The 19880-nt window shown below is 39.2% G+C and overlaps 1 protein-coding gene and 1 gene segment (V, D, J or C); one reads left to right on the top strand and one right to left on the bottom strand.

Moving 5' to 3' along the window:
* Positions 1–267: 267 nt before the first annotated feature.
* On the top strand, positions 268–3364 carry LOC311048543 (Ig gamma-1 chain C region secreted form-like). The segment is given in 5 exons: positions 268–589; positions 937–1262; positions 1673–1919; positions 2237–2554; positions 3027–3364.
* Positions 3365–3747: 383 nt separating this feature from the next.
* On the bottom strand, positions 3748–17633 carry serinc3 (serine incorporator 3). The gene is made up of 10 exons (XM_084063591.1): positions 17403–17633; positions 14127–14288; positions 13378–13571; positions 10926–11005; positions 10420–10557; positions 9358–9527; positions 8959–9049; positions 8068–8269; positions 7109–7339; positions 3748–5245 (listed from the first exon to the last, which is right to left on the bottom strand). The coding sequence occupies exons 1-10, from the start codon at positions 17439–17441 to the stop codon at positions 5107–5109; spliced, it is 1446 nt and encodes a 481-aa protein (XP_083919717.1). The 5' UTR covers positions 17442–17633; the 3' UTR covers positions 3748–5106.
* Positions 17634–19880: the final 2247 nt, after the last annotated feature.

Below are 19880 nucleotides of genomic sequence, written 5' to 3' on the forward strand. Positions count from 1 at the left end.
GCGAGGACTGATGAGCAAAGGTCAGCTCCGTTGCCGTACAGTATTTGGCCTCATTAGTTACATGCTGATGAAATTTGAAAAGAAAGAAAAATGCAGGTTAGCTTGCATCTGCCTTCATAGTAATATCAAGGTTTAAATAAAATATTCCCTGTATATGAAATCCTGTTAAACATGCCATTCAAATGTATGCAATGCCTATTGCACAGCACTACAGAATAATCAATTTGTATTTGGTATTGTTATACTGTAGGTTCTCCGGTTGAGACTATGGGGACAATAAGTGTCTTAACAGGGACAGATGTGACTCTAAGCTGCCTTTTTGACAAATTGTCCAAGCTTGTGAAGTTGAGCACTCTGACAGTTGAATGGAACATGGTCGATAAGCACTCAGACAAGCATAACGTGTACACTTTTTTGGATGAGAATACACAAGTGAACTGCAAAGGCTGTCTGGTGGACAAAATGGGACTGCTACAAAGCAACGCATCTCTCCAGCTGCGTAATGTGACTGTGGGGGATGAAGGTATTTACACCTGCAGAATCATTACACCGGTGGTCTACACAGAAACCATTCAGCTGGAAGTGTTGGGTAAACCATTTTTTCTTACTATCTACTTTTGTCAGCAAGCCCATAGTGCTGTGTACAATTAGTTTCATCTTTGAGTTCACCGAGTCTTGAAAAGTGATCCCAGATTAGCTCTTGTCCTGACTAACATGAAGGAATGATAAATTAAACAATTTTGTACAGCATACTAAAATATTTCATTGGCTGAAAAAAGTAGTATAACAAAGAGACTACAGGACAGATTGTACTTTGTACTGTAGTGAGAGTGTGCTCTTTGTGTGTGTGTTTTTTTAAATAGCAGTACAGTATGTTAAATATTTATATAGCTCTTGCTTTTTACTCAGGATAGACAGCACTGTTTATGTTCACAGCCCGACCTTCAGTGTCACTCCCAGAAAAAGCAGTAGTGACAATGGGAGAGGAAAAGACTCTATTGTGTGATGTCACAGATTTTTACCCAGAGAAACTTGAAGTGACATGGCAGATCCAGAAAGGCTCTCTGACGGTCCCTGCAGGCAGAAACTCAAGCTCCCATGTCTGCACAGAAATGGCCATTCTTAACCCAGATGGCACCTACAGCATTCGCAGTAGCATCACTGTGCATTCTTCTGTAGTGGAGGCCACAGAAACCCACATCTTCTGCCAAATCAAACACACAACCTACAGGGAGCTTTACAGCAAAGGTGTTATGCTGACAGTACAAGGTTTGGTTTCATAATATTGTTCTCAACGACTTACAGTGAATTGCAATAGTCATCATCTTTATCATGTTGTTATGCTATCACCTTTCTCCTGCAGCTTCTAGGGAGCCGGGTTACAATGCTGTTACACTGATAGCCGTTTCCAGTGTCATTAGTTTGCTGATGGTTCTCTCTGTTATCGGTGGGACACGGCTTCTCTGTACAGGTATGTGTCAACTTCATGACGATGCATCAACTACATACAGTACGTAATGGTACATAACACTAAACCCACACTGTAACAGTATGTATTTTTGGTCCATTTGGTTACATATGTACATTCTCAGAGTTACAAATGGATAAATTAACAGTGATTTTACTGTGTATACATACATTGCAGGTGTGCTTGTATAATGTGTGCTCACAGGCAGTCATGCTTGCCTCCATAGGTCCACCCTGCGTCTCTGACATCATCACACCCAGCATCATCTACACTAAGGTGCCAATCGAGCTTAAATGTACCATTAGAGGCGTTCGACTGAGAGAGCTCAAAGTGAAGTGGTACAAAGTGGCAGCCAATGCAGACTTGATCCAGGTCCCAAACAACCAGTCAGAATCAGATCCTTTATTGGTCAGTGAGGATCTGAGTGACCTGGCGATCCTTCAGTCAGAGAGTAGACATGATCATGTGTCCGTCCTGACTGTCTGTCTGACTGTCAGTGATGATCAAACTACATACCGGTGTGTGGTGAAACACAGGGCCAAAAACATCACTAGAGAAATCACTGTCAATACAAAAGGTAAAACAGATTCAACATTTCCACAGTCAGTGTCAATTAACTGAACATTGTTTGGTATGAAGGGAGTGGTCATAAGCCACATGTAAGTGGGAGTGGTCATAAGCCAAGTATTGTTAACGTGCTGTACATTTACTGTGCATTTGACAAAAGAAATTGAGATTTAATTTGATTTCATTCATACTCTACTCCAGTGGCCCCGGAGTTTCTACAGATCTCCAGCATGCCGCAAATCCCTAAGGTGGAGAGGCTGCTGGTACTGTGCTCTCGGGTGGAGAAATTTTATCCCGGGGACATTCGCCTGGAGTGGTCCAGGAATGACGGGGAGCAGGTTTGCACCGTCATTAACTTTGGACCTTTCTCAGACCATGAGGGCCTCTTCAGTGTGTGGAGTGAGATCCAGATGGTTATGGCTAGAGAGGACGAGATGGCTGTCTACAGTTGTCGTGTGTACCATTCCAGTTTCCCCGAACCAGGATACAAAGATTCTTGGTATCATATCAATACCCAAGGTATTTTCCTGCTATTTCAGATAGCAGGAATTTGACCATTAGCTAGATACTACTGTACTTATGTTATTCAGGTAAACAAGGTATGCTGTTTAATTACTTGTAGACAGTAGGGCTGTACAATAAACAGATGTTTTAAAAAAAAAGACAGTAGGGCTGTTATTTACAGATTCCAGGTCTGATATCTACTTGCTATACTAGTTACGTTTTTGCAAATGTATCTTGTTTTCTTACCACTCTAATTCCTTGAACATTTACTCAGTTGATGGTGATGATTCACGGTAATCACAACAACGTTGTACTTTGTACAGTAAGTCTGCTAAATGCCTAAATTGTAATAACTTGTACGTTTTGTATGAGCAAAGCGTCACCAGAGAATGAACATAATATAATATGTGGTCAAACCAGTTTCAGTGAATCTACTATTTCTAATATAGTTGGCATCTACGATGTGGCTCACATCTGTTTTCAACAGGAACCCCTCCAAATGTGATGTTTGTCAACTGCGAGCCCTCGTGCCCTCTTCTGGGTGAAGAGTGCACACTCAACCTCTGCATCAAAGACTTCTGTCCCGAAGATGTTTCCATTACTTGGTCCAAGAATGGAGAGAATCTCACAAGTGCCTTCAATACGCCTCCCAGTCTCAATATCAATGGCCTGTATACCATGTGGAGCTTCCTGAAGTTGACCCCGAGCAGGGAAGACCAGGGCTCTCAGTTCAGCTGCCAGGTGGTCCACAGTGCCCAGAAGGAAGCTGAGGAGAGGACTTTCACACTGACACATCTAGACATGATAACCACTGGATTGGGATAATAGGATGGTTATGAACTGACACATTGCTTATATAGGGCGCGTTCGGAAATTGCGCACCGGAGCGCACTCGCCTATTAGTTTGTATTGGCCAGTGCGCTCAGTGCTGTATTTCCGAACGCACCTATAGTTAGAAAATGTATACTGTTTTGCTTGGTTTTATACAGTACATTACTTACTTAAATTAAATTGTAATGGAGAATGTAAATGTTTTGTACAGTATGTTGATAAATAGTGTTAGCTAGTTGTAACATAGGTAGCCATGTTATACTTAACAGAGTAATATCTATCTTATATACAATATTATGTTCAACTGATACAGGTAACACATGGACAGCAAATGCATCCATTGTAAAACAAAGTGAAATCAAGACGAAAACTTAAAATTATATCAAAATGATTTATTTACTTAGAAAGTAGTATTCCATCAATGTTTCTAAAGCGCTAGGATGCTATGTAAAATGGAGAACCTTTTTATGACCGGAGTAATTACTGGATTTCTATATAACTTACAAGGCATTTGGTCATTACTGTTGTGTTCCAATTAATTGCACACTTACTGTAAGTGTTCAAATACATTTCTGTATTTATTTAGAATGGTTTAATGCTTTTGGAGATACCTTTTTGGTTAAAATAAATGTAGTTGTAATGTACAGAACCGTTTGCATATAAAGTATTCTCTAAATATATATATATTTCTTTATCTCACAATTAATTACATATTTTGGCTTTAGTATATTGATTTGTATGCTACTTATTTCAGTCACTATGTTAGGATGTATTTTATATTCTGACAATTACATATTAAAGACAAATAATAGAAAATCAAATATTTGGCAGAGGCTTAAGTTGATTTTGAATCATTGTCATGTCAGGAATGTAGTTTCAAACAAAAACTGGTTTACCACATTCATATATTTAACACTGCCCTCAATTCAACACATCACAAAAATAATTTACGGATACTGTATAAGGCATTGGAAGGCATAGCAGCAAACTATCAAGACACTATTACAACAAATAAATTAAACTTAAATAATACAATAAAGAGATACTTTGAAATAATGGAATTGTCAAAGATGTGTGAAAGCCCACTTCACAGAGCCTCATAGACTTATGTACACATTTTGTAATATAAACCACAAAGCATGACTCTAAATTAAGCTATTTGTGACAAAGCAAGTGCATGACTGGAGAGTTAAATATAATTGCAATAGTACTGTGCTCTGGTGGAGTAAGCAAATAACTGTAGGTTGTTGAGAGTAATTAATGGTAACAAAAATGATCATATTTCACTTTGGACATTCATATAATATCAACATAAAATATTATAGCTGGAATGTATTTGTACCAAGGAGGGTTGTTTCTGCTTTCAACACTGGATGTCTATTAAATGCTATATCTATGGGTGAAATTACTACACATAATTTATACTTATTTATAAGACAGTGTCAAGCACTGAACATAGCTGATGTACAAGCTGACAGCGCATTGCATCTGCAACATATAGGGAACTTGTAGATCAGCTATTTTCAGCCATGACACTGTCATACGGTATACACGGTGTCATACAAAGTATATATCGGGCATTATTACATCACAAATGTCACCACCAACCAATCAATATCTACAACATTCAAAAAAAGTCAATTTTAACATTGAAATATAGGCAATATGGTCATGGTTTATGTGAAGTAAAGAACCAGGTCTGTGTGGACTGGGACAGACTGGTGGCTGAGCGCTGTTCAGCTGAAATCACGGTTGGTGAGAAGCATGGGGGCCACCAGAGTCCAGATGTACAGGGCCAAACATACCCAGCTGGATGTGATCTTTACCCACACTGCTGGCCACTTACTGGAAATGGCACTGTAGTCTGCGTCAGGGCTGTCAAGCACCAAACCAGATAGAGATTAGAAAAGTGATTATTTTTACAATTAAAATTAAGATTCGGCCAAAAACAACTTTCAATAATGGAAATTGTAAATTGCGGAGATTGTAAAAACTGAAAATACTCTCAGGTTTTGTTCCTTTGCAGGACTGGCATTCATGACATCTTCTTCAGACCAGGCCCATTGAAAGAGAGACTTACACTTGCTCTTTGATCTTGCTGCGATATGAACACGTGGTTCATGTATCGCATATGTATGTGCTTCATCAACACCCATTATGAGGACTCAATGTTTGGAACTATACAGTAGTGTTTGGAACTATTGGTCAGTCACCCAATGACAAGTGTTAATTCTGCATTCTTCTTGTTCTTGTTGTTATCTCAGAGCACACCTAAACAAATTACAAATCAACTGTAAGTTGTTTTTGGTAATAAATGATTGAATATTGAATATTATATGAATATTCTTTGTTTACAGCGTAAATATATGGAAGTGTAATAGCTCTCTTTCTCAATAGCTATTTTTCAGACCAAAGAAGATGTCATGTGCCTTGTGCAGACTGAAGGCATCATGTGACTTCTTAAGACTATAAGACGTCATGTGATTTTGAAGAAATGGAATAAAGCAGTTGTTCTCAAAGTGGGGTCTGAGGACCTCCAGGGGTCCTTGAGAGGGTTCCACGGGGTCCCCAGGTAAAGTTAGTTAGTATACCATCAAAATCAGTTTGAAAGATCGACTGCCAGAATGAATGGGGCAAGAGCAGATGCAGTGTTCATTTGGACTAAAGCTATTAAGATAATTCAGCCTCTTATTTAATTCAATTAAAAAATATGTTTGAAATTAAAATCATATCTCTATTTAATTTCTATATATATATTATTGCTTCTGTCTTGACTATACTGTAATGTACTTGTCATGTAATTGTCTTTTTTGGTATTTTCCCCTCGTTTTGTCAGTTTATTCTGTTACTGGTGATTATTCATTTTAGAACTTATTGTCCTTTTACTTTTTCTTATCTGAATATAATAATAACAATAATAATAATAATAATAATAATAATTATTATTATTATTATTACTATTATTTAATGGATGTTGATCCCTACTTATGGCTTTATATGTGCTTGTGGTATACATGTTTATGGTAATATACAAAACATATATGTATTGGATACAACATTTAAAAAGATTGGATACAAAAAAGTTTAACCACTTTAACCCTATTTTAGAACTATAGCAGATCTACAATCTCACAATGAATCCTGCGACGGGTTGTGAGCTTGTAGATTGACTATTTTCGACAATTTTCTTTTCAGATGGGGGTCTGCGGCCAAATACATACATTTGGGGGTCCTGGAATAAAGCCTGAGAGTAAGATGTATTACATTCTCTGCTGGTCATGTGAGTGCTGTCACATTTGTACCTATGGTTGAGCATCCCATCTATCTCCCTTTTGTTTGTTGTTAGGCAAACCTAAACTCTAGTCTTAACAATATTCTTTTACGGCATGGCACTGAAAGAGGGTAGCTGTCTATAAGAGGGTCTGTTTGTGTTTGTATCTGTCTTTTCTGTCCGACTGTCCGGAGTTAATCTCACAAACCGCTTGACAGATCAGTGAAAAAAGTTATTTTGCACACACAGTACCTTTAAGTACCTAAACCTACAACTGTTTGACACTATAACTTCAGTATCTACTAGCAAGAGTTAAGTGCAGTCATGCACAAGGCGTGCATCTTCTGCTAGCCTCTTTCAGAGTCAAGCTGTCAACACTCCGTTATTAGACCCCATCTTGTTTAATAGAAAATAGGCCAAACCCTCACTGTCTAAAGTCTGCTTTTGATGGGAAAGAATATACCAACCTGTACCAGTTGGTGAGAGTCATCATGATGTAGAGAGAGGCCAGGAACAACATGAAATGGAAGAAGGAGTAACTATACTGGACCATGTCCCTCTCATTGTCCTCCACCCGCCTGGGCCCCCGATCATCTTCACATAAGTCTGTGCTACTGCAGCTGCTCTCTGCCAGGCTGGCTGAGTCTTTGGAGGCCATGGTCAGCTTATTCACCTGGCTGGTGTTGGATGAACGGATGCTGCAGCAGAAGATTGAACACGTCCAGTTAGAAACTGTTCATTGCAACAGTATGTAAAACACTTCAAATTAGTCATGTGAAAAAAGTATTTATTCATTAACCCATTGAGACCTGAAGCCGATTCTACATGTCTCCTAAATCTCAACAGTTTTCTGAAAAACGTATGTTTCTATATCAGTGGTGCTCAATCTTTTTCATGTCAAGGACCCCCAAAATTATATGTATTTGGCCGCGGACCCCCATCAAAATATTTTGTTCCAGGGACCCCCAGAAGCAAAGATTTGAGTTAAAAATGTTCGCTTTAAAAATATATTATGTTCAAAGATTTGCACACATTTTCATGATTTTTCAAAAATAGCAGATATACAAGCTCGTAGCGCGGCACGGCGCGCTATGAGCTTGTAGATCTGCTATTTTTGAATAGCCTAAAGTGTGAAATAATGCTTTTTAGCTCAAATCTAAAAATGACACAGTTCCAGGTATTAATGGGTTAAGAGATTAAATCCCTTCCACCAGATTATGTCAGGTTGAAGAGAATCCTATGTAATAGGATTCTATTTATAATCACAGTTGTCAGTTGTGGTGAATGCAGAAAATCAAGTATTGACATATTGGTTTAATACCGGATTCCAAATTCAAGGACCATTAGGCCAACTTGCATCTACCTTTCCAAATAATTTTGTGTTCATGTATTACTAATCCATCCCATCCAATCGGAGTGGTCCTACCTGGAGTACAGGATGCAGAGCACAAAAATGGCCAGCCCCACAATGCTCTGGGCATCCCACCATGGGATATGCGGGGACGTCATGATCGGCTCCTCTGTACCGATGATCACCACGGCTGTCTGGTTTTCAATCTCCAAAGGGGCCAGTGTAGGGACAGCAATCTGATGGATGATACTTAGCAGGTTGGGGTTGCATTTCCGATCTGGAGTGGAGTGGTTGGATAGAGGAGGGTAGTTGAAGTTTTCTTTTTTTGTGCTTTGTCAACTTTTGTATATATATATTACTGTGAGCAAAACTTATTTTCCAGGTCTTTATAATTAAATATTTTTCCAGATTATGCAGACCTGCACAAGCACCCTGTTTATTCTTTGATAGTATAACGTTCTAAAGAACCCCTTTGATTAATTACATGATAGTTAACACACAGAGCTAAACAAAAGGAAAACGTATGTAATTATAAAAATGGAATGCAGCATTTCACTTCACTGCATTGTGAGGGATGGTTGGCTACTCGACCAGCGACGACCACCATTCCAGCACTGCAATTTACAATCATGCATTCATTCATTCACATATTTAGTCCACCACAGTTTTAATTTCCATGTGTGACAGGCTAAAATGTTTCTCTTTCCATGTTCTCTTGTTTAAAGTCTTATATAATACAAATATACCAACACTTTTATGACCCTGTCTATTCATCGTATTCTCATGATGCATTGTGCCATACAATATGATGCAATGCCACAGCTCACTGCTCATACTATTGGGCTACAATCTCCTGCTGTTTAAGTCAAAGATGAATATCGATCGAATACTAGGCATGAAATACGGTAGTATCTCCTTTCACAGAGATCAGAGATTTCCGTTCAAACAGAGCTTAAAGTTTCTCACCAGGCTCATTGGTCATAGCAGACCAGGTCAGATACATGGTGTACAGGGTGATGATGGAGGACTGCAACAGACCTGATCGTGGCTGAGATTCCTACACATGCAGGGAAACAAACAAAATATTTGAATTCTATTTAGGAAAACATTAGAGGCATTCTCACCACAATCTAGCATTCTAAACCTTCTGAAAATGTTTCAGTACATCATAACTTCATATTGCATGGTATACTGTAACTGTAATTTCTGACAAAATAACAAGATCGTGATCATTTGTCTACATCATGCAGCCCTACTAAACATCAACACTTTAATCAACCACTTCAAATAAAGCAATTCAATAAAAAAGACATTTGAATTCACAAAGAAATCAATAACATTTCACTAGCAGTTTCTATGCAGTACCTGTACTTTAGGCATTATGGAGATTACAGAGGCCCCGATGCATAGCAGCATATTGAAGCTGATGAAGAACTTATTGATGAGGCAGCCCTCAGGCTGAGTGTAGAAGACGAACAACAGCACAATGGTAACAAACGATGCAACGTAGCCGAGGACTGTCACTGCCATCAATGCTACAAACAGAGGACAGAGACAGGTAAACATTTTGCAAAGAAATTCATATTGGTTTCATATCTACAGTATACACCTGTTCAATACCAGCAGGCTCAGTATCAGAGAGAAAGTCTAAAATAACAATCTGCAAATCCATCGATTGGGGTTTGTTTTGGTGATATTTCCATTTTTTAAAGCAGTGGTTCTCAAATGTTTCATGTCAAGGACCCCCAAACTGATATGTATGAGGCTGCGGACCCCCATACATGATTTGTGTTAAAAACTTTCACAAACATTCCACATTTTTCACATTTCTTTCAAGACTTCAAGACAAATTGCAGATCTACAAGCTTACAACATGTTGTAGATCGGCTGTTTTCAAATAGCCATTGTATATAGGGTTAAATAGATAGTACGGTAATATTAACACTTTTTTTCTGGGGAACCCCGTCAAGGTCCCCTGAGGGTCCCCGGACCCAACTTTGAGACCACTGATTTAAATTTTCAGTTTTTATTGTCACTTCCACAATACACACTTACAGGGGAGCAAAATACCTTTCTCCACAACTCATGGTGCTTGTCACATTTAAAAACAATAGACATTGTAAAAAGAGTCAAAGCCATCTAAACAAAATCCATCTAACACACAAAAGTAGAGAGAGGTCAGTCACTCACCCAGTTTCTTAAACAGTTTCTTAAACATGTCAATTTATTGCGAGGATATGTGACAATCTCACTTAATACGTGCCACTGCGTTCTATGTGTCGAGAGCTCAGTCTCTAGGCTTTGGCCAAACGGCACATGATGCATATGGAAGTATTATGTATGCTAGGGTTCATATGGTTAAGTTCAGTTTTCTGTCCATTTCTTCTCTGACCATTTCTCTGGTGAGAGAAACTGTGGGTGACTGACCTGCGTACCAGCCTCTGGCATTTTCATTTTCCATCCTCTCTACCCAAGATTCATTCCATGAATGGGCGAAGTCCACCAGCAACACCAGCTGGATCAGAATGAAGCAGAATGCCCCAGAAGTACCCACCGCAAACCATGCTGCAAACACACACACGCACACGCACACGCACACGCACACACACACACACACACACACACACACACACACACACACACACACACACACACACAGGTAAGGAAACAGAATACATCTAAAGAATTATTTATCATGTAGAATGAAACCACTATGAAAGCAAATGTTTTGTTCAATTGATCAGGTATTCATTCAGTCACTCAGAAGTGCCATGTTTGCCTGACGCTGTAAGAAAAGAAAAAACATGATATATCTACACGCACACACGCACGCACGCATTATATATAGTATACCTAGTATCTAGTTGAAAAGGGAATTGTATTAATTGGTCACAAAAAAAAAGAAGAAAAGAAAAGAAAAATGCAAATCTTACTGTGAGTGAAAGGCCCCTCAGGAATATAAAAGGCACCAACAGTCACTGCCACCATGACAGCAATCTTAATGAACCAAAACCTGGTGAAAGAGACATAATGAATACTAATTATTATTATTATTACTAATCAGTGATTATTATCTGTGAGTGTTTAAAAGACCCTGAGCTTTAGAGTTCAAATACTTCTCACCTCGAAAAAAAAAGAGAACAACCCTCCCATTCCCACTGTCAACGTATCCATGTTTGTGAAGAATACACAGAATGTATTGTACTCCTACTAAACTGTCCTTATCTATTCCCTAGGGAGGAAACCTCCTTGTGAGTTGGTTTAATGTTCTCTTCACAAGGTCTATGTGTTGGGTCACCAACAATACAATACAGTCATCTGTTCCACTTCCAAGTGACATGAATTTAGTTTGAACTCTTTTCTATAAACTCTGTCTATATAAGCTTCTGTATATACAGTACTGTATATGCAGATGCCAGGTAGCTAGAGTGGTGGTTTTTATTTGATCAGTGATTGACCCATGCAGAATGTCAGTTTCTTTGCAGAACATTGTGAAAATTATTATCAAATGTCAAGTCACGAAATAATCGTCCACAGAAATATTTCACATGCATGCTGAATCAGCTTACAATGCTCAAACCCTATAGTGATTAGATAGCTCCAAGATTTCTGGTGTCATAAATACAGTACATGAGTTGACTTACATGAGTTGACTTACGCACGCACGCACACGCACACACACACACACACACACACACACACACACACACACACACACACACACACACACACACACACACACACACACACACACACACACACAAGCACATGATCCTTGTTGCACTCATAAAGGTTAGGCCCGGCACAAGCCAATGTGCTGTAGCGCCCCGGGCAAAATAAGTCAGAAATGCGGTGCCGGTTTGATTGAGAACTGTAGGGTTATAATGTCGTCACTAGGGATGGCCAAATGGAGACATTCTATTAACCGGTTACCGTTAGGCCTTAACGATTATTATTATTATTGTTATTTTTTAAGGGCCAAAATACATTTTATTTCAAAGGGCCATGTCTACACAGTTTGTTTTGTGTCTCCAGCAGAGTTTCTAGTTGCGAACGCGGAAGGAAGCCGCGCCTCCGACCAAGTGGAGCATACTATGACACTCGGCTCGGCTTGTGTGTCTGTCTGTGTGCAGTATGTGTGCAGCCGCGCCCCCATGTCACTCACGCTCTCATTGGCTGCCCCCATGTGAGTCACGCTCTCATTGCCTGCATGCACTACAGTGTGGCTGAAATTCGCCTGTGCCCCTGGGTGACAAATTACACTCCTCTGAGAAAAATATAGCAGCGACAGTCAAAAATAGCACATCTACAAGCATCTACACGAGTTCATCTATTGGGATATCTAAGAATTCCATGTCATTTGTGCATATTTCAGGCCGGATGGCAAGTAATTGCTCATTCCTTTCTATTCTTCTTATTGTTATTTTCGAGCTGCGTTCGCTTCCAGCGTTCGCGCGTCTTACTTGTGTCTCTATCTCTCTCTGGAAGAGGTTGCACATGAACTCTGCAGCCGCACTGAGGCGCTCCAACACAAACAATACCAATACAAAGACGAGGAAGAAGAAGAATAAAGTGGAAGTTACGTGTGGTTGCAGGTGTAGACTTGTCCAAAAAACAATTAAAAACATTTTTGGCCCTTTTTTTTATTTTAATGATTAATCGTTAGTCGTTAGTATTAATCGGTTGCCGATTTCTTAACGGTTAATGGTCAACCGTTGGCCATCCCTAGTCATCACCGTCCACATACATCGAAATTGACAAATTATGGCAAATGGGCAGGTTTAGTCAGGCTCTGAGTAGACTCTGTATGGTGAAATGATACAAATAGGGCTCTCCGTTCAACGTTGTGCAGATACAAACACACCATGCATATCACCCTCTGAACATCAACTAAAGTTCTACTTAACACGAAAAGCAAGGCAAAGCTATGTGTTCTATCTGTCCTCTCCTCCATTATGCACACTGGGGATAGCGTCACACACACACACACACACACACACACACACACACACACACACACACACACACACACACACACACACACACACACACACACACACACACACACACACACACACACACGCACACACACACGTGGTGGCTTTGTCGTATTTCTTCCTGGCTCCTGTCTGTTGGGTAACTTGTAGCTTGGTGGCGTCATAGCGAGTGCAATAATAAAAAACATCTATTTCACCTGTGGTTGCACGGCGCCCTGTGGCGCCCCTAGGGACTTGGCGCCCAGGGCAATTGCCCTGTTTGCCCAGCGCATGCACCGCCACTGATAAAGGTGGAAACTAAGCAATTGAGGTGACTTATTTTAATTATTTTACCATTGTGTCACAAAGACAAACACAATATTTTGTTTGCAGTTGTTGAATTGCTTACCCATTATGGAAGGCAGCACGCGGGTCCTTAGTGTTTTTGACGTTGATCATGGCAATGGCAAATGCCAAGAAGCACATGCTCATGCCAAAGCACACCCGGTACACAGCTTTGTAACCCACAATCATCTCACAGTTGACATCAACTTGGAGACCAGGGATGGAGGAGCCTGCTCCGTCTTCACAGAAACCTGGAATCTATGGTGTATCACAGATACAACTTATCAAAGATAAGGCTAATTCTACAAATCCAAATGACATTTTAAAATAAATCATTTTTGTCAAGTGACACAGTGACGTGACAAAAGTATAAATATAAATTAAGCCTATTCAATTAGTCACCATGGTGAAGCTAAGCAGCCTCCTCAGTGGAAGGGATTGGGAGAATGGATTGTCTTAATGCCACTGGTTACACAGTATGCGTCTTTGTGAATTAGCCTTTGATTTAAATCAACACACAGCTCTTTTCCTGATTATTCAGAACTATAGTATCAATTGCTATTTCAAAAAGCGCTTTATAAATAAAGTGTATTATTATTATTATTATTATTATTATTATTATTATTATTATTATTATTATTATTATTATTATTATTATTATCATTATTAATTGAACATTGTACCTCAAGTGAAGATAGTTCTATTCATCTTCACAGTGTACACAAACGTTATACGTAGATCAAAATCTCGTTACATCTCCACTAATGCATGTAAACAAGCTGTCAACCAGCGGTGTGCTGCGTTTCATCATACCCTTTTGAGCTGCTGCTCCACTCCTGGTGACAGCATGATGCAGGCTACGATGGTCCCTAGCAACAACATGAAGGCATAGATGACTCGTGTCACCGTGGAGTTTCGGCTGTTGGGACAACATTTGCACAACAGGCATGTGGCACCACTGCAAAGACACGGCACCTAGGAAACACAGAGATGGGACGGAGAAAGGTTGAGCACCAGAAAGGTTATACTCAAGTCGTTAACATAAATCTTCAGCCATTTGAAAATGTAAAAAAATTTGAAAAAGTTACCCTTTATAACAAAATAAGGTATTCACCTATTTGTAAAATAATGATGCTTGTAAATGGATAATGTTGTGTGATGCCCCACTCCCTTATATGGAGTATGGGAGTGTGCTCTACTAATGCTGTGTCTTCTAGGTGAACAGGGTGTGGCAGTCAATGTACTAATGGCTCATTGGAGGGCACCTGGGCCCGGTGCCTCCAGGAGGCTATAAAAGCCAGCCCATGAGCAGTTCAGGTTGACATCCAGAGGAGAGAGGAGTGCGGCGAGTGCCGTCCTATTCAGCTGCTACCCATGCTGTTGGTCTGTTCTAGTTGATTATTCTTTTCGTACACACACACACACCCTGCACTACACCATGTTTCACTCATCCACACCTACACTACTGATTTACTGACTCCACACCTCATTCCTTTATTGCTATGATTTCCCTGTATGTTCAGTTATCTCTCAGTTGTTGGTTAGTTTATTAGAAAATAAATACTTTTGTTAAACTTTCCGTTGCCCTTTATAACAAAATAAGGTATTCACCTATTTGTAAAATAATGATGCTTGTAAATGGATAATGTTGGGTGGAAACGTCATATGTCCAAAACTGTTACTTTTCTGCATTCAAATGAAAAAAATAGCAAAAGTAGCAGATCCACAAGCTCAAAACGCATCGCTTTGCGCCGCATTTCGAGCTTGTGGATCTGCTACTTTAATGCTTTTGTGTGATGCTGTAGTATGATGAAGTAGCACATCAACCTATTATATTATAATATTGTTTAGCCTACTCTTGTATAAAATTATGAAAAAGGTCTCCAGACTCCAGTCTTCTACTTCGTCTACTGGATACTATACTTACAGACTGGAGCCTCTCTAGGAGTATATTTTGCAGCGAATGACTTAGATGAATTCAGCTGATGGCTATGAAGTGTATTATCTAAGGGATCCTTAGATCATTATAAATTCTTGCATGACAACAGAAAGTCAGCAGGATTGAGGGAAAGTCCCATTAGAGATGACGCACTGAAGACTGGAATAAGTTTCACTTTTAAATTCAAGCACATCCATTTACCCCAAAGGCCTGATTACCAGCTCACTGTAATGCCGTATAAAGCCATGTGCAGTAACTAAGAAACTGTCAAACTGATAAATGTGTCTTTAAAGTGTTTCAACAGGCCAGTTAAAACTATCAGTTTATACAGTAATTGGGATTTTGCACTAATTGTACATGTATTCATGAAGTAAATAAAAAATCCTGACAGCTGATATGGCCTTTGACAAAAATTAATAACTCTAATTCAACCCAAAAATATTGCTACTGTACTTATGCTTTGTAGGGCCGTGTACAGTACAGTCCCCTACAATCCACATACGGTAATTCTGGCCTCTCTCCTGCAATTCACCTGTAAGACAACTGCCTTGATTAGAATGTGGGACAGCCTGGAAGATTGTAAACAAGTTAATACCACAGCCAGACGCTCAACGCCAGCTTAGGTGAGGTCAGCTTACAACAGAGCAGGCAGGAAACCAGACGCTGTTAATGTGCCAGATACCAACCATCTATACAGGTGTACATCATGACCGACCACTAGTGCTCGGCCCTGCCTCGGTCAAGCAGCTATAGCTTCACATCAGGGAAGATGTGCATTGGTCATAGGCTTGTTAATTGAAATACAAGTGCTGAGTAATGTTGAGTATTTGGTGTTTATTTTCTTTCATCTGTATTTTCTCCTTGTTCTGTTTTATGCTTGTGTACTTAAATTGCTGAAACCCATTAAGCCCACAGCAAACTGGTGTAAAATCTAGCAGCACATTCCTTCCTTACCAAGTGCTGTTGTGAGCCTTGAGCCTTGACCGCATTTCATCAACTTGGACAGAGACAATAAATGTTATACAGGTTCACTTATCTCTGTGCTGCCACAAGCTGGCCTTAGTCCATTAATGACTACATGGCTCTTGTACTTTACCCATTTATAATACATGCAAATAGTATTACAATTTAGTGATTGAATGACAACTGACTACTTTCCAAGTGTCTACTTTTAACCTATATTAAAATTGCCTCTATCTATAATTTTCATAATGTTCCAAAACAGTATTTGCTGTTTCTGTTGGTTTGCGTGATAGTCTGAACATGGCGTGTTTTGTTATGACAACAAGGAAACAAAGCACAGTTAATCACGTATAAGCTGATAACCAGCATGGTTTGATTACCCCTTTGCTGTTGATAATATGATGTTCTCGGCCTGTGTCTGTAATGTAGCAGCATGATTATGTGAGGCTAGAAATGTAGCCTAAGGTTAGGTATATGTGGTGGACTGAAGCCCTCCCATGCATACTTACTGATCCAGATGTTTTAAGGCATGTAGACAAATAAAGTTAATTGTCTTGGAAGTATGGGGGAAAGGGAGATTTACCACCCCAGGATTCATTCTACAGTATGTGATGTTCATTGAGTGATCCGAGCTCATGAGTGATCCGAGCTCATAAAGAACTAAACTAGTTCAATCAATGTTACTACTATCCTACATATTTTATACGATGTCATATATTTCGTTCTTATTACATCTAACAACGAATAACGTATTATTATTATTATTATATAATCAATTGTATAGCAGTGCCTCGGTCAAAATACAGTCAAGTAGCTTCAGGCTACAAAAGAAAACTGAGCCTTATGCATGACATAACAAAGCAAGCAAGCAATAGGCTTAATAATGTAATGCGAATGTATTTCTCTTAAATATTATCGCATAGTAGACAAACGACCTATATTCAGACCATACAGATACATTCATTGTAACACAATTAGTAGGTTGTAGTTGTGATTGATACAGTTTTAAGACTAACATGACGTTACCTGTTGCTTTACTGCGCAGTGCGTACATCACACAACCCGATGTTCCAGTCTAAAACTATTTGCACATAATACAAAACATTATTCTGTATAATAATAATTATCAATAATGATTAATTCATAATTATTATTATTCTTTCACATTTGGATGAGCAATAACTTACCCAACTTGCGATAGAAAAGGCCCCCAAAACAGCTCCCATAATTGTCCAGTTTCGGAGCCACAAGCACCAAATCCCAGTTTTTTACCGTAACGATGGTCGCTCTGCTCTGTCTGTCCCTCCAGGTTGGATACAATGTTTCAACTATCAAACAGCTGAATAACTTGAAGGCTGATTCTCCATAGTCAACACTCACTGTACAACATACAGTAACTGTAACGTTGTGTGACTTGACTACTGACTACAGCGCGTTCGTCTGAAATCTGTGGTGCGCAATCTAGACTACGTCATGTACAACGACGTCATTACGTAGAGCTCAACGCAGCCATAAATGGTTGGATGAATTATCATCGATAATAAATAACTTGTTAACATTTCTTGTATAAAGTGAATCTATTCAAGCCACTGTTTTAACCATTTATGGTAACAAATACTTTATGTTACTGCGGTCACGCTGCAGTATGTTACTGCAGTTTTATGTTGGGTCGACTCCAACGTACTACTACTTGTAAATAAAGCATTTCAAATCACTATGGCAAATAAAATGAGAGCAAATAACAGTGCCTTAGTACTGCATTTTGCAAATCTAGTGTATAAAGCTTAACCCCTGACAGGCATAAATATTTTTTCAACATTATGGTAAAAAGTGGTGACAGTAGATTAAACAATGATCAACAAGGCATTTAATGTAGCGACCATAGGGTTGCAACCAGCTGATGCTATAGCGCCCCTATGTGACCATTAAAGACAATTACATACTGAAAGAGGTCAGGGTAAAGAATACTCAGTTTCTCTGTCCACATTAAAAATTAGAAAAACAAGAAAACGGCCCATTATCTATGTTTTAGTTTTAAACCTAAAATGAAAATACAGAAAACGGGCCTATTTTTTGTTTTTCTAATGATACTGATACATGATACTGACATGATACTGACCATGATACTGACATGATACTGACCATGATACTGATACATGATAGTGATGATACTGACACATGATATTGACATGATATTGACATGATACTGACCATGATACTGACCATGATACTGACATGTTACTGATGATGTCAGCAGTGGTGGACCCAATACTTGAGTAAAAGTACAGATACTAATGGTCAAATTTACTATATGTGTGTAGTTTGTCTTCGGTAAACACAGTAAGAATTTGAAAATGTATATATTTTTATGTCTGTTTGTGCGTTTTTCATAACATGGACTTATTTTTTTTTAACCCTTGTGTTTATTTAGCATTTTCAGCACGTTAGACAGGGGAAGAACATAATATCATCATATCATATCATCACATCATTCTTTTTTTTTTTTTTTCCCGAAAAGGACATCCTTTCATCATATAATTTTTTGGTCCCCCCACCACCCCCCTCCCCCCATTACTGGTTAGAGTCCATACAACACAAAGCAAAGTACAAAAGTAAACAGACATGTACAAAAATGGACATGGACTTCAGATCAGGCCATGGGGTGTCATACTGATTCAGCTGCTGATCAGACTCAGCTTGTTCTTCTCCTGCTGACGCCATTACCCTGTTTTGTTTTGAGTTGAAACAAGAACTCAAAAATGTGGTGGATATATGGATAGGTTTGCCTGGATGACGTATTTCCGCTTTTATGTAGATCAGGGGTCTTCAAAAAAGATTCGGGCCAAGGACCCCTTAACTGATAGAGAGAAGCAGAGACCCCATACTGTATACGTTATTGTTATTTTTTAGAATGCTTTCCATTCTGTCATACAGAAACATACCTGTGACCTGTGTAGCCATGTAACCTGTGTAGCATGCAGTGCCTCCATCAGGTGCACACATAGGAGCCAACCAGTGCTCGAGCACCTCTGCCTGTTTGCTTTCATAGGAGAAATTGCCCTTCTCTTATTTTAATATCGGTCTTGCTGAACCACAGTTGCTCTCCACCCTGCTCTCATCTTAAAACAAGTCTTAAAACGTTTTAGTTGAGCATGGCAGTCTCCATGTTTCTTATTAAAACCAGAGTATAAAAGGCACAAAAATAGCAAATTAAGTTGTCAGCACTCGCTATGCAACACTTTTAAAAACATGCAGCAGCAGACATATGTGGGTGTGAAGTGTGGTTTACATTATGGGACATTATACAAGTAACACTCAAAAGTGCAGTGAACTTGCTACAGTAGGTTCTGTTGACAGGCTTTTTATTAGGGCTTATCTATGAATCATTATCATTCATATTTGTACTTATATGATTGTATGTACACTTTTACTAGACTGGGTCTATATCGTTTAACTTATCTGTTGCCTAAATTGCTACTGTCCTCCACACATAAGGGGTTGGGGGGATAGTTGGGTAGTCTTTCTCACAATTTATATTTGCTAATAGTATGTTGGATTCATGCATATTTTCAGACATTTAAAACAAAAAGTATCAGAAAACAAAAAGGGTGGCCCCCCTGCAGTGACTCCGAGGACCGCCTAGGGGTCACTGACCTCCTGTTGAA

This window comes from Gymnoscopelus microlampas (assembly GCF_963454915.1).
Source record: "Gymnoscopelus microlampas genome assembly, chromosome: 7".
NCBI classification, from domain to species: Eukaryota; Metazoa; Chordata; class Actinopteri; order Myctophiformes; family Myctophidae; genus Gymnoscopelus; species Gymnoscopelus microlampas.